Source organism: Arachis ipaensis, chromosome B09 (assembly GCF_000816755.2).
Source record: "Arachis ipaensis cultivar K30076 chromosome B09, Araip1.1, whole genome shotgun sequence".
Lineage (NCBI taxonomy): Eukaryota > Viridiplantae > Streptophyta > Magnoliopsida > Fabales > Fabaceae > Arachis > Arachis ipaensis.
This window is the reverse complement of record NC_029793.2, coordinates 92461665-92476368: the sequence shown is the minus strand read 5'-3', so window position 1 is coordinate 92476368 and position 14704 is coordinate 92461665. Positions and strand designations below refer to the sequence as shown.

Sequence of the window (14704 nt, the reverse complement as noted above, 5' to 3'; positions counted from 1 at the left end):
GATAGCAAGAGAAAATGAAAGCAAAATCAAATAAGAAGCAAGAAAATTAAATCCTAAAACTAGCAAGAGCTAACAAAGAAGCAAAAGGCAAACCTATTTACAATATTCATATATATACAATAACCAATAACATAACACCATTGCAATTCTCCGGCAACGGCGCCATTTTGATGATTGGATCTTTTGACGGTATAGAATTTCTGTAATAAGATCTCGTTGCAATATAGTTTCTAAACCAACAATAATCCCTTCATACAAACATTTATTTGTCACAAGTACAAACCCCTAAAATCTATAAACTGAAGTATTTAAACCTCGGGTCATTCTCTCTAGGAATTGCGATAAAGTGTCTTGTTATTGGTTATGAGGTATGTTTTGGGGTTTTTGGGATAAGAGACATGAAAGATAAATGGCAATGAAAAACTAACAACTAAAAAGGTCTTGACAAGGATTGGTGGTCAAGGATCTCCATCCTAATCACTAACCACAATATGAGAATTGGCAAGGATCAACCCCATTAAATCATCCTCTAACTAGTAGTAAAGGAAAGTCAAATGAGCTATGTCAATCCAAGTCCATAAGTCCTAGTTCTCCACCAATTCAATTAGTGAGATCAAGAGTTAATGGCTCCCAATCATCAATTACTTGGACATTAATAACTCGAGAGTTCCTAAGTTACCTTCCCAAGCCAAGAGCATAAAATTCTACTCTAAAATCCAACCAAGCATTTTATCAAACACTTGGAAGGCATAAAAGGAAAACATAGTAAAATTGCAAGGAAAGTAAATCTACGCTACTCAATTGCAAGGAATTAAACAACAATAAAGCAAATCAATAAAGGAAATCAAAACATGAATTCCATTAAAGAGAAAATAGAAGAACAAAAGTGCATCACATAAAAGTAGAGAATTACAAGAATTGAAATACAAAACTAGAGAGAGGAGAAGAAGAGGAACAAGAATTGATAAAGGAAAAGTAAATCAAAGCATGAAATTAACCTAGATCTAAGAAATCCTAATCTAGATCTAACCTAATCCTAATCCTAGAGAGAAGTGAGAGCTTCTCTCTCTAAAACTAACTTTCCCTCCAAAACTAATCTAAACTAAACTAATGTGACTAAAGTGTCTCATTTCCCTTCAATCTTTAGGTTAAATAGCATCATAAATGAGTTGGATTGGGCCCACAAGGCTTCTAAAATCGCTGGCCACGAGTTGCATTAAGTGAATCATGTGCAACCATCGGTGCGTACGTATACTGTGCGCGTGCGCACCCCTAAACCTGATGCAAATATGGCAATTTTATATCATTTTGAAGTCCTGGATATTATCTTTCCAACGCAACTGGAACCGCATCATTTGGATCTCTATAGCTCAAGTTATGATCGATTAAGTGCGAAAAGGTCGGCTTGACAGCTTTTGCGATTCCTTCATTTCTTCATGAGTTCTCCATTTTTACATGTTTTTTCTTCATTCCTTCAATCCAATCTTTGCCTCCTAAATCTAGGCATATCAAGGCATCTAATGGAATCAAAGTGAATTAAATTTAGCTATTTTAAGTCCTAAAAAGCATGTTTTCACTCTTAAGCACAATTAAAGGAGAATTTACAAAACCATGCTATTTCATTGGATAAATGTGGGAGAAGGCGATAAAATCCTCTAAATTCAACACAAGTTAAACCCACCAAATGGGGTTTATCAACAGGCCATCAATTTCTGTACTCTGCTCGATGATTTAGGAGCTTTTGATTCGTAAGTACTTTTGTGTATATTTACAATATGGGATTGATTGCCATCGCATGTTTTCACATTTTTATAGAAAGGTTCTCTTTAATTTTATCCGTGATATTGGACATAGGCATATCTTGAAAAAATTTAATAAGAATTAGAATTGTATGTTAATTTTGAGCACTATCATAGTAGTGGACCGTCATTTTTCTTTATCTTTGTCAGTTAGGTATCGTTTTCAAAATTCATAATTGGTAGAAAAGTAATTTTGAATTTATTTTTTGTTATATCTACGAGGTCTTCTATTTTTCAATGAAAATGAAGATTAGGGTTTTTTCAATGAAAATGAAGATTAGAGTTTTAAAAAATTTGTTAAGACCAAATTAAAGCTTATAATTTTGATTGTCACATTAGATAACTATTAAGAAGGCCAATCAGACCAAAAACTAACGTGAATCATAGATATTAATTTTTGAGGCTAAATTAAGTAAATTAAAATTTTGAACACAATCTAAATATTAACTTTTTTAAATGATATTTTAGTTATTTATCCTTTTAAATCTAAAGATAAGTATTGCAATATTTTTTTATATAAATATGCTAAATAAATATTTAAATATCTCAAAAATTTGGATTAAATATAGAACTTTTTTTAAATTCAGAGGTTATTTTTTTTTAACTTATAAAAAAGAATACATTTTGCTATTTTGATCAATTTTGTTTTCATTTTTATGATATTGATCTTTCAAAATTATTTTTACCGAATATCTAAAATTTTCGATATTTGGCAATAAAAAAAAAAACACAATCAATTGCCAAAATCCCTAAAACCCGTAACGGGTGTGCACATTAGGGTTTTTGCGATCGAACAAGTATCTTAAAGTGGAAAGACAGTGTTGCTGTAGTACGAGTAACCAGTAACCAGTAAGTTGAAGTGCGAAAGGGAATTAAATTCTGGAAATGGGTAGCGAAGATGATTCTTCAATTGAGCAAGCAGTTTCGTCGCGTCGTGAGAGGCTCCTCGCTCTCAGAGCCGCACAAGAACTCTCCAACGCTCCCGAACAAGACCAAGATCCCTCTTCTAACCCTAATCACACCGCCTCCAACAACAACAACGCTCCTCACAATGATGATGATGATCAGGAAGAGTACGCATTTTTTTCTTAATTTGTTTTCTTAATTAAATTTTCGGGATACTGGTTCATATAATATGATTGATCAAACAATTTCTTTTTCTTTTTTCTTTTTGTTTGTTATTTTTTGATGCAGGAACCTGAGTATGAAATTCCGGAACTATGTGCCTCATGACAAAGAGCTTCAGGAAGGGAAGCTTGCCCCTGCAGTGCTCCCCAAGTTTGAGGACCCTGCTGCACCAGCTCCTCCACCTGACACTACTGAGGTAACTTCGTTTCTATGTATATGAATGAATGTGTATGTGAATATTTTTATCAAGGTACACCAGCTCCCCCACCTGACTCTACTCACGTGCAGTTAGTCCATAATTGAAAACCATTAGTAGACAATTTAGCCAAATATGTCAAATTATCCAACAGTTTTCAACGGTCAACTTTAGATGAAGACAACTATATATGAGTTTCTATATTTTATCAATTGTTATGTGGAATTTGTTCTGATTTTGTTTTTTATTCTGGTCGCTAGGATCCGTTTCTGAATATTGCTCCCAAGAAACCAAACTGGGACCTCCGGAGAGATGTGCAGAAGAAGCTCGATAAGCTTGAGAAACGGACTCAGAAGGCTCTCTATAAGCTTATGGGTTGGTGCCCCTGCCTGAGCTGCCTCCCAATTCCCACTTTTTTCCATATTCTGTTGATTTATTTACTTGTTTAGTCCAATTTTTCTGGTATGATGTGGTTTTTATGAATTTCTTGTGTGATTAAACCTATGATGTATTATTATATGATTATTCATGTTTCTGTTACCCATACTTGTGATAAATGAAACCTTAATTCTAAGATATATTAGGTAATGGCAAGGATGGTACTAGTTGCCATTTAAGTTTGCCTCAAGTTTTGTTGTCACCAGTGAAAATTTATTTTTTCCTGTTAAACCCTATATGTTATCGAATCTGATAAACTACTTACTGAATGCTAAATCCAGCTGATGGACTCGCAGAAATTGTTTGTGCGACGTTCAGGTGAGACAAGCATCTGCCTGAAGATGTTTAAGTGATTGTTGTTGACAACAACAAATGGCAGAATTGTGTTTAGTTTCTTTCCCTTTCTGATTCTAGATCACATTTGTCAACAGTGTCAGCCGCAACCATCTCTTACTGCTGGCTAGATTTAATAAAGTTTCTCTCTCCATGATAAAAATATTTAGACTTATCTATGTTCTTTACTGTTTTTGTCATCCCATCTTTGATTTGGCATTCTTATGTTGAGATATACTTAGCAAAATGTAGGGCCAGTCACCACTGGATGTTCCAACTTCCAAGTTGGATTGGAAAGTATATTTTTCCAAAATGTAATGCTGTCTTTTTCACCAGAAATAGGATGTAACTGAAATGTTAATATCATGTCCTTGCCACTCTGATGCTATATGCGTGCATGTAGGCAATTTATGTGGGTATATTGCATTCTGGACAAAATTAGGGACCTAATTGTTTGATAGAAGACTCAAACCAAAACATAAAAGTTTATGGATGAAAATTAAACTTGACAGTTGAGTCTAATTTACATGCCCAAAAGTGCTTTTTATTCATTTATTTATTTATTTTTGCCTTAATAACTATATCTTGGTTTGCACTTCTTTCAACTTTGTAAAATTGTGGGATTATTGCCNNGTGAAAAACATATAAAAGATTAAGCATTGTTAGCAATATGACTTCTCATAGGTTCGCCTTGTTATTTCTTCTAGGCTAGCTAAGCCACCCTTTTTTTGTTGATTTTGTAAATAATAATTCATTCGTATGACATGTAACATGGAGCCATAACTATGATTTTGTGTTTTTTTACAGAGGAACAAGAAAAGCAAAAGCAGTTGATTGAAGGAGAAGAATCAAATGGCACAACAGATTAGATTGCAATTTGTTGCTGCAACTGAAGATACATATATCGAAGCATTTGTTAAATCCCACCGCATTTAATCTGCTTGATGCATACAAAAACTGGGTTCTGATGCACAAGTCTTTGCGATTTTGCTATGTACGGTCAATAACTCAATGTTGTATCATTCACTCCTCTTTCAATGACCAAGTAATGAGAATTAGATAATTTAGAATTGTTTGTAAAGGAAATATCTTAAATACTGGCAGCTACATTAAATTACATATTCGTTTCACTCAGTTTTTACTTTCAGTTTTTTGGAATATATCTAAACATAGTTGCTTTATTTTTTGTTTTCGGGATGCATGAGCACAACAATGTACAGAAAAGAAAGAAAGACTCTTGAAAGTAGGTAGCGGAAGTATGTAGCATTGATCAAGTTTCCAGCTTTCCAAGTTCCTTGGCTGTAGTAAATTAATTCCTAATCTTAATTCATAAGGGATTCATAAGTTAACGATGGTGGAGGACTACTGAAATTGACTAAAAGTAACATGGTTTGGGTTAAATTAGTCGGTTCAACCTGATATTGTAAAAGATTAGTCAAAAACTGATGAACGAGTTTGGTATTTAGTGAAAATTGACCTTTTTTTTTCTCTTAAATTATTTTTTTAAACAATATATTATTTTATTATATTTAGTTCAATTCTAATAAAATTTTGATTGAATTTTTAAACTTCTTGAACTTTTAATTTTGTCCGTTACTGATTCAGTTCACACAAAGTAACCAAATGGATCCGACATATATTTATATGCTGGCTTCGATTGATGTGTTTCATTGATAAATTATATGTTTTTCCTTTTATAAGTTTCTTGTGATCAGCATCGAAAAATAGTTTTAGTAGTAACTTGAAGTTCCCATGATCTGTATGCATCAAATTTTCTTCTTTCTTGGTTTTCCTATATATTGTTTTTGAAGGACTTAATTTGTATGTCAGTGTAATCTGTTTATTTTATAAATGGGGGGTTCACCTTTGTATCAAGTATCAACCATCAATGGCTACGAGTATGGCCTTCTTAAATTCTACAAATTGTTAGACTTTTGACACCTAAAATCAAATCATTCTTTCTCTGCAATGCAAAATTCAACCTTACACAAATCACATCTATAAATATTTCCACAGATGCTTTTGAAACAAAATAATAGTAATGTTCTTATTAATGTCAATGAAACCCTTTCCTGGGGCCTTAGTACACAACTTGCATTCAAACTTATTTTCAAGCTCTATCTCCAGTTGCAGGCCTGAACCTTTTTTTTTTTCCTTTGAACAAATTTATGGGGGGACAAAAAAAGGTTAGGTACAGAAAAAGTCAGAAATAGCTATCTTTTTTCTTTTCTTTTTTTTTTTTTGTTCCTTCTATTAACAAGAATTGAGAAATCACCCTTCTGAGCTTGAAGTTGAACTTTGCATTTCTTTCAGATGAGATGACCTTTCTGCAATTTTAGAGGTTTTATAATTTCTTTTCACACTTTGATATGGTTTGGTGCAGTTTGTATCCCATTCACATTTTCTGTTCTCCAAGAAGAATCCACTTGAGGAAGTTGATATTCATCCGGTTTCAAGGCCAATGCAAAATCGGGCAATGTCGGCGCTGTCTCCATGATTCTGTAGTAAAGTTGACAAAGAAAACACAAGATTTTCATTAGTCACTGTAATTCCTTGATTTAAGAATGAATCTCTGCAAAATTAATTTTAGGAGACAATTAATCGTTCGGTCTATAAAGTTTACCTCTCGTAAGAGTACAGATCACGGTTGATTCGCACCTTGCTTGAAGTATCTTTAGGAATCTTCTCAGAGAGATATTTCATAGTACCCCAAAGTGGCGCATTTCTGCAACAAGAGTGCCAATTAGATGGACCATAAGAGAAGGAAAAAAGATAAATAAATGAATAATAACCACAGTCGTCCGGGGTGCCAAGTGACTAGGACCGTTTCATAAATACGGCGACAACAAGGAGGCCAGAAGAAAACTCCTCAAAGCACTGAATATACTATGGGATTTTTTTTCTCAGGGTGAAAACAAAGTAGGATATCATATTGATGCACGTAACGGAATGCAATGCATTACCTTGACAATGGAGGGGCCGCATTGAATGCCTCGCACAGCTTCTTACTTTCTTTGAAATACTCATCTGCTGCTTGCAAAGCAGCTACAGCCATCCCATGAGATTTCTCTGTATTTCCCTCATCAAGAATCATGCCATGATAATAGTATGCTGCAGCCTGGTAAATTCAATAAAACAAACACACCAAGAACTAAACATCACTTGCTTCGGCTAAGATTTTTTCTATAATCATCGGTGACTGCACATGGACTTGCCTAAATCAATATAATCTCTTTTATTATTCAGCGTATTTCTTCTCTCGTTCCTCCTTTCCTACCACACCATTTATTTCAGCAAAGGGAGCAGATACAATAACACCAACAACACCAATGAACAGCATTTCGTATCTTTCATCACTAGAACCGGAAACGATTTAATCATCCTCTTATCCTCTGGTATTCTTCATTCTATGGCAGTATAAGCATCAACTTTGCCACGTATTCCACATATCAGCCACTAGTCTAAATCAGATCTATTAACTAGAATAATTAACTAAAAGACCCTGAACTTGATCTCCTAAGACATTTTAAGATAGACATTCAACAATGCAAGTTTCCACACTAACTCCATATTTTACATTTAATAATCCATTATTTGAATCAACTTATATTTATAAGCAGCATTTATTGGCCATATCTGGGGGAAGGGAGTGGATACAAACCTTTGCCTCTACATACTTCCATTTCACAAAATGACGATGCTTTTCGCCCCAACCATTCCCTAATGGAAGGTTCGTAATATTGTCTTGAGCCTGTAAAATAAAAAACATCTAATGATAAGGGAAGGGAGAGATGATCAATAAAGTGGCCAGACAATTCAATACAATCATGTAGTAAAGGATTTATCAATATAATAAAATAAAATAAAGTAAATAAATTAGCATTTATACCTGTTGCCAATATTTCACCATCTCACATGCAAGCCTACGCTTTACAGCAAGAGTGGCTTTCGTACTATCAATTGCCATTCCAAGTTGGATATCTACACCCTATTAAAAAAATGGGAGAAACAAACAATTAAACACTGAAAATAGACAATGCTGGGTGCGAGATGGGGGTAGAGAGATATCTATACATAAACATGTTCCTTTTCAGGCTTCCATTCAATCTTGATATCATTTTTCAAGACATACCGCGCAACATGTGCTAATAGTTAAATTTACTTTTAATATTTTTGTTCCTTCCAATCTTTTAAACTTTTAACTTCAAGAAAAGAAATCAGTGTGGTTTTTTGGGTTGATCGATAGATAAGGCCTAGCAAAAACAATAGCTATATGAGAAGAACAGTGAGCAAGAATTTTTCCACATTAACTCGAGTTACAAAACAAATTGATTTAATACTTATGGTGTATATGGCAGGGTTTCTATTATTCATTTTTGGCCAGATATCTTCCAACTTATGCATGATCAGTGAACTACAACAGACATGCAATTCATTTTCAGTCAATACAAATGGAAATATTACTACCTGTCCCAATGCTTGTAGACAGAGTGCTCGAAGAACTCCTTCTGCGAGGTCTACTGGTAGATTTCTCCTGAAATTAGAATCAAACACCAGCATGTTAATAAACATCAAAGGATCAAAACATTTTATCATATACATAAAGGAGTGTAAAATCTAATACATTGAATTATTAGTAAACGAACCTGAGTTCAGTAGGCAACTGCGGAAGAACGTGCCTAACAGCACAATCCAGATACCCGGCAGCCTTTAAGAATATGTCAACCGAAGCTCGTCTGCTTTCTGCTAATAATTAGTAATGACCAAAAGTTCAAACTTCACAATAAGACCAATATACAATATGGCATCAATGAAGCAACACCATTTGGAATGAAGTATTGCAGCATATTAGACAAAGGTTCTGTTTTCTAGTTAATCTGCTACCAAAATACATAGGCAGCATTGTGAAAAATAATTATGTAAACTTTGTATCATCCAGTCAATAACAAGATAATATTTCCATTATAATTTACAGATAACTTGACATAAAACCACCAAACAGCAGAGTTCTTTACTTCATATGCAAATGTGCATGAACTGTCAGGTTTGAGTCTGAGAAGAATCCATCAACCGTTACACGAGATCAATTAAAAAAGAAAGCAGAATAAAAATGATTTCTCCTCAATTCAGGAAGAAATGTAACAGATCAGCAATTAGTAGTTGCTATTATACCTCTATGCTGTGATATTGTTGGTCCATGAATCAAATTTAGTGATAATATAGAATATAAAATATCAAGCGAAGGACAACAAAATCACACGAAACTCACAAAGTAGAAAAAATATTTATAGAAAACTTCGAGAATATTTTATTGCTGTCTTTGGTTAATCTGCAAAGCAGTCATGTATTAGGAAAACAGACTTCTCCAATTGGAGGCCAAGACTAATTTGACTAATTTTATTTTATTTATTATTTATTATTTATTTATTTTTGGATATATGGTGAAATAAGAGCAACTAAAAAGGAAACCAAGTATTTCTCACCTTCTGATACTTTTGGCTGATAACCATCGGCAGATGTTCTTGGAAGAAGTAACAAATTAGCTTGCGATAGAGATAACGTTGCCATCAAGTGCAAAACTGACAACACTTCATACCATGCATTAGACATGGCTGTTTCCTGGAGAGAGAGAGAGAGAGAGAGGGGAAAAACACCGAAACAAAGAGAAAGTGTGAATAGACAATGGTCAGCAACCTTAAGTCTTGAAATTGATAGTCAAACCAAAACAGAAACGCCGAGGAAAAAAAGAAAAACAAGTCGTGAAGACGTGAATTACCTCTGCATCATCTTCCTGATTCACCCAAACAAATTGTACTTTATATTGTAAATGGCACCCTGCACAACAAAGATAAGCAATTAATCATGGCTTGTAGCGAGAACACGCATCTTGCACAAAGACACGAAACACATGCTTTACCATCTTTGACTAATCCCAAAAGTACTGGTAAGTAGTCTTCAAGAGCTTGCTGGAGATCTGCCAATGTCGAATCTCCTGCGGACACAACTCGTAGGTAACTTTGCACAACTTAGTTATTAAATACACTTCATCCTTACAAAAACTAACCATGTTGTGTGGCACTTTTTTTTTTCGTTCTTGTTATTGTAGGACCTTCTTGGCTGGCCATTACAACTATACGAGTTCTAAGAGCAGACAGGCGTTCCACTATATTTTTCGACAAGTGATCACCGAGCGACTGTGCAAAATCAACAGGTTTAGGAATTCTTAAGCCAGGAACATAGACAGAAACTTCTCCAATACTCCCTGGCCTCCTTCTATTTCCACCTGAATCCTTCGGAGTAGAGGCGAAACAACCCATGTCCCAAGTGCGACACCTGCTGATATAAATAAGGAAAAGTATATCACCTCCAGAAATCTTGTATTCCAATGCCTACAACATGCACTTTGGAACAAATTGATGGACATAACATTATTAGAAACAAAGGATGATGATTCATTGAGCAAAGTTCAAAGAGTTTCAAGAACACTTAGAAGCAACATCCGAAACTACAGAAGAACCATCTGACATGACTAATTAAATGTCAACCAACAAAGAAGTGGTTGAAGGCTACTCACGAGCAGCATTACATTTTAACTTGTACCACTAGTTCTCCATATTATTTAAAAAAAAAATGACATTTAATTCAACAGCATTTTCATTTTTCGTTTATTTTGGCATTTTTCAGCAGCATAAATGGTTCACTCTTCTTTATCCACTTCCCTATATAAGCCAAACCAAAAAAGATATACAATCTGAAACCATAATTAACAAATATGCACCAAACATTAATCCAACTAACCTTGTCCTTTGCCTTGGCAACTCTCTATTTCAGGTCAAAAGTTCTTGTATTCTCTGTGCCAAAAAAAAAATCACAAGAATAGCATTTAAGTATATACACAAAATACAAAAACCAAAAAAGCAACTATATCACATGAATGGCATGAGAGATGACAAGTGTGGTCCGTGTCAATGTTTTTGTTGTAAGAATTAATAAGAAGAAGAAAAGAAAAGAAAAAAAGTTTTTTGAAGAGATTACACCAATTAATTCATGGTGATAAAAAACCATAAAAAGTAGCATTATCCCGTGCACCCCATTAACATAACACTTAACAATAGAACCCCCAACATATGCAACAATTCAAGGTTCAAACCAGAACATGGCTAACTTGCACAAGGTAAAGTAACTTCAAGCAAAAGGCTTTTTTGGATCATAAATTTGGAACAAGGAAACAGCTGAAAATCAGCAAACGGATTAGGAACTTGTGAGTAAAGGATCTTCAATGAAAATCCAAACAAGCAAAGCATTGCAGAAGCGCAAGGGTAAAACTTGCATTGATTAAAGGAAGGAAGCTTGAACATTCAAAGCACTCTTCCATAAAATAAATAATGTTACAGTATTCAAAGAAAAAACTAACTAACAAGTATAAGTTCAAAACTTTTGAAAGGTATTGAAAACAATGCTCAACTCGGGTGTTGAAAAACAACAAAGAATCTTAGATTTCAGAACATGATTAAAAAACAAATGAAGGAGGAAAGAAAGACCCTTTTTCAGAATTCAATACAATATTCAGTACACAATAAACTAAACTGGTTTGAGTTGTTTTCCACAGCAAGGTAAGGGTATTAATCCAAAGCAGCATCAACCCGTAGGAAAACGAAAAAGGAAAAGAAAAATAAAGCACTGGTTTTGAAGAAGTGATTACTACACAGAAATTCCTATGCACAAAATTCATGCCCCATAATTGCATGCTATTTTGAGTCTTCTTACCATGAAAAATATGAAGTGCTGTCAGTAACTGAGCAGAAGCAGAATGAGTCAAAATTGAAATTCAAAAATTTCAGAATCAAAGGAACCCTAAAATTGAAAAGGGAAGAACTTGAAGGTTCCCAGAAGAAATAGTGCCCTGTAGCTGAAGATGTGCAAAAATCAGAATTGAAAACAAAAGCGATTCTTTCAGAGAGAGAGAGAGAGAGACTGAGAGAGTCTTTCTTTGAGCCAAAAAAGAAAATGAAAATTGTGATTATATTTTAATTATTATTTATTATTAATGATGCTACATTATATCTATTTATACATTTATACATAATCTAATAGGTGACATTATTTATTACCAATTATGTATGCGTGACGCAGCCAAAGTTGTGACACAAATCCAGCCACCACTTGAGATCAGCATTAGCAGTAACTAGGATCATTAAGAATATTTAAATTTTATAACAAATCCCCTCAAATAAACGGTTAAAAAAACTCTAATTTTGGACTGGTTTAATAATTAATTTATTAATATATTAATTAAGTGGTACTAACTAGGCTACTTCACCAAGTTGGTATAATGGTATGTATTATGAATGTTGGTATTGGGATTGGTTTAGTGCTGCGTTTAGATGGCGCCCAATTTGCTAAACTCCAACATATTCTCTAATTTTATAATGCAAAACCTCCATTGATTCTCTGTCTCAGCTTCTGTGCTACAGGGAAGTTAATCTTAATGCTTATTTTAATCATAATTAATTAATTAATTTAATTTAATTGTGGCAACGGCAAGAATAAGTGTTGTGTTGTCCTTGCATGCCAAGTGACCACAATGGCCATTTCCTAGCACACACAAACACAATGGCTTTGCTTGCCGTCTCTCTCCATTTTCTTTTTAGTTTCTTCTATAAATTAAATAATATATTGCAATTAAAAGAATGGGTATTTAAAACTTGCAAGTGGATACTAGAAAATAAGAATTAGGTTTGCAGAAATTTCCATTGCACACACAAAAATGTGAGGTCATAAAACCAATAGCTTATCCATTGAGGGTTTCTTGACCCGCACTAATGTTTTTAATTTGCTTTTTTCATTGGTGGGATAACATGAGTTTATTTTTGTTTTATTTAAATGATAAAATTATCTGTCATAACAATTATCAAAGACAATTCTTTTTTTTTTTAAATCAAAAATTGTTTTTCTCTAGTTACAACAATAATGTAGTATTTTTTTTATAAATTTTTTTAAGGAGCACTCGACAAANAATTTGTTATGCTGAAAATTCTATTTTAGTGACTAGTGATGATTATGGGTATAGGTTAGATGGTGTATTTAGACTTCATGTTTAAATATTTAATGGGGAATAAAAATAATTTGTAATGTGACTAAATTTTTATTTATGTTTGTCTTTTGTTAAATTTTATTGAATTATCGTATTTTTATATAATAAAGATAAAATATAGGTAGACAATAAACATATTAAATAATGTGAATAATGGATATATTTGATGTTTAATTCACTAAGTGTGCGAATGACTATTCTAATATTAAAATTTAGGTAAATAATTTAAAGATATTGTGTGTTTTACCTGAATTGAGCTAATATAAAACCCGTTATTTATATTTTCAAAAAAAATCATTAATTACTCAGCATAATTTATATATTAATTGAGCATTCAAAGAGAGTTTTAGGTGGGTCGCCCACCAACCCGCAATATAGCGAGACAATTAGAGGTTATGATCCATTTTAGTTTGGCGACACTAGATTAAGGGGGGATCCTTTGAGATTTTGGCTAGTTTTGTAGAGTTTAGATAGTTTTGTTAATTAAAGTTTATTTTTTATAAATATAATATTATTTTTGTCTTTTTTTAAATAAATTTTTCAATATTTTAAATATTCGTAGGTATAGAAATTATAATTTACTCTATTTTTTTAGAATGTTTTCTCTTAAGAGATTAATTACCATTATTAGTAATGAATACTAAAAGAAAAACAACTCCAGAATGATACTCAATTAAATGATTTTGTAGAAATGATCATGTGAAAGAATCATCACCCGTTGGTAAAATAGGAAGGGTTACAGTGAGAGTCATATTTTCACTAGTTAGATATAAACTCTCAACAAGACAAATAATATTGTTTTCCATTAAAGAATTGCCACTAAAATTATTAAAATAGCACATGAATCACACTTTGCTACCAATTTTTTTCTTTTTTGAATTTTAACTCAAGTTTAAGACGACGGCATCCCAAACTTGAAGCCAGGGTAACCTACCTTTAATTTTTTTTTCTTTCTCTCTTTTTTGTTCGAAATTGATTTTTGTAACATTATTTCACAACTGTCATGGATTTTAAGTTCAAAAATTAAAGTTAAATAAAATGGTAAGCTAACAATATTTCTACAGGAATTAAATTATTTGATCAGGCCTTAAATGAGGTGCAAGATGGACTATGCAAGTCCTTAATATGTATATTTTTTAATTTTAATAATGTTTCGATAAGTTAAATAAATAACCTTATCTTATGTCTATCAAGAGATACACTATCTACTTTCGCCACATGCAAAAAAAATGACATTATTTCATAATCAAAAGACAAAATTATTATGTAACCCACAAGAAAAAAAAAAAAGACAAAATTAAGAGCACATCCAAAAGCTCACATTACATTACTTTATTTTTTTTCTTTTAACTCTTTTGATTGTGCTTCTAATCCATATATAATGGATCCCTAATATTAATTTCTAATAATTCTAAACAGTACTTAGTTATATTATATAATTGTACCTTTATTACATGCATGCACCAACAAAGTTGAAAGACACGACATATATACATGGATCCCTTGGAACATAATAGTATATATTTGATATGACATGTATCTTTCAATCTATGTCGTGTAACTCATCTAACGTGCCTTGATAGAATTGACATGCTGGATTTTCCTTACATGGTTTATGGTCATGGAACACACAATAATGTTGTATCCTTAATTGGTCGGTAACGAAAGTGCCAACGTTTTTGAGGGTACCCAATAATAATTTTTCATCAAGAATCT

The 14704-nt window shown here is 32.9% G+C and overlaps 2 protein-coding genes across 5 annotated transcripts; one reads left to right on the top strand and one right to left on the bottom strand.

The window, feature by feature from the left end:
- On the top strand, nucleotides 2536–5054 carry LOC107619227 (coiled-coil domain-containing protein 12). 2 transcript variants are annotated; one of them, XM_021112473.1, is made up of 5 exons: nucleotides 2536–2872; nucleotides 2994–3123; nucleotides 3384–3498; nucleotides 3843–3879; nucleotides 4702–5041. In XM_021112473.1, the coding sequence occupies exons 1-5, from the start codon at nucleotides 2685–2687 to the stop codon at nucleotides 4730–4732; spliced, it is 501 nt and encodes a 166-aa protein (XP_020968132.1). In that variant the 5' UTR covers nucleotides 2536–2684; the 3' UTR covers nucleotides 4733–5041. The 2 variants fall into 2 exon arrangements, with proteins under 2 accessions (XP_020968132.1, XP_016176966.1); XM_016321480.2 differs by lacking the exon at nucleotides 3843–3879 and having other exon boundaries at nucleotides 2537–2872; nucleotides 4702–5054.
- LOC107618451 lies at nucleotides 5837–11915 on the bottom strand. Of its 3 annotated transcripts, none has more exons than XM_016320530.2 (13): nucleotides 11662–11915; nucleotides 10693–10745; nucleotides 9959–10230; nucleotides 9812–9886; nucleotides 9671–9729; nucleotides 9378–9513; nucleotides 8541–8640; nucleotides 8362–8428; nucleotides 7784–7882; nucleotides 7556–7645; nucleotides 6858–7012; nucleotides 6518–6619; nucleotides 5837–6393 (listed from the first exon to the last, which is right to left on the bottom strand). In XM_016320530.2, exons 3-13 carry the CDS (start codon nucleotides 10209–10211, stop codon nucleotides 6252–6254), a joined length of 1278 nt encoding a protein of 425 aa, XP_016176016.1. In that variant the 5' UTR covers nucleotides 10212–10230; nucleotides 10693–10745; nucleotides 11662–11915; the 3' UTR covers nucleotides 5837–6251. The 3 variants fall into 3 exon arrangements, with proteins under 3 accessions (XP_016176016.1, XP_016176017.1, XP_016176019.1); XM_016320531.2 differs by having other exon boundaries at nucleotides 9959–10227; XM_016320533.2 differs by having other exon boundaries at nucleotides 8541–8637; nucleotides 11662–11914.

What these genes read in the sequence shown, in the direction of transcription:
- LOC107619227 (XM_021112473.1), top strand. Translation starts at nt 2,685, where the DNA reads ATGGGTAGCGAAGATGATTCTTCAATTGAGCAAGCAGTTTCGTCGCGT. An exon ending in CTCCACCTGACACTACTGAG is followed by an intron (nt 3,124 to 3,383) that starts GTAACTTCGTTT and finishes TCTGGTCGCTAG; the next exon opens with GATCCGTTTCTGAATATTGC. An exon ending in GGCTCTCTATAAGCTTATGG is followed by an intron (nt 3,499 to 3,842) that starts GTTGGTGCCCCT and finishes TGCTAAATCCAG; the next exon opens with CTGATGGACTCGCAGAAATT.
- LOC107618451 (XM_016320530.2), bottom strand. Translation starts at nt 10,211, where the DNA reads ATGGGTTGTTTCGCCTCTACTCCGAAGGATTCAGGTGGAAATAGAAGG. An exon ending in ATCAGGAAGATGATGCAGAG is followed by an intron (nt 9,514 to 9,670) that starts GTAATTCACGTC and finishes CTCTCTCTCCAG; the next exon opens with GAAACAGCCATGTCTAATGC. An exon ending in GATCTGTACTCTTACGAGAG is followed by an intron (nt 6,394 to 6,517) that starts GTAAACTTTATA and finishes ACTTTACTACAG; the next exon opens with AATCATGGAGACAGCGCCGA.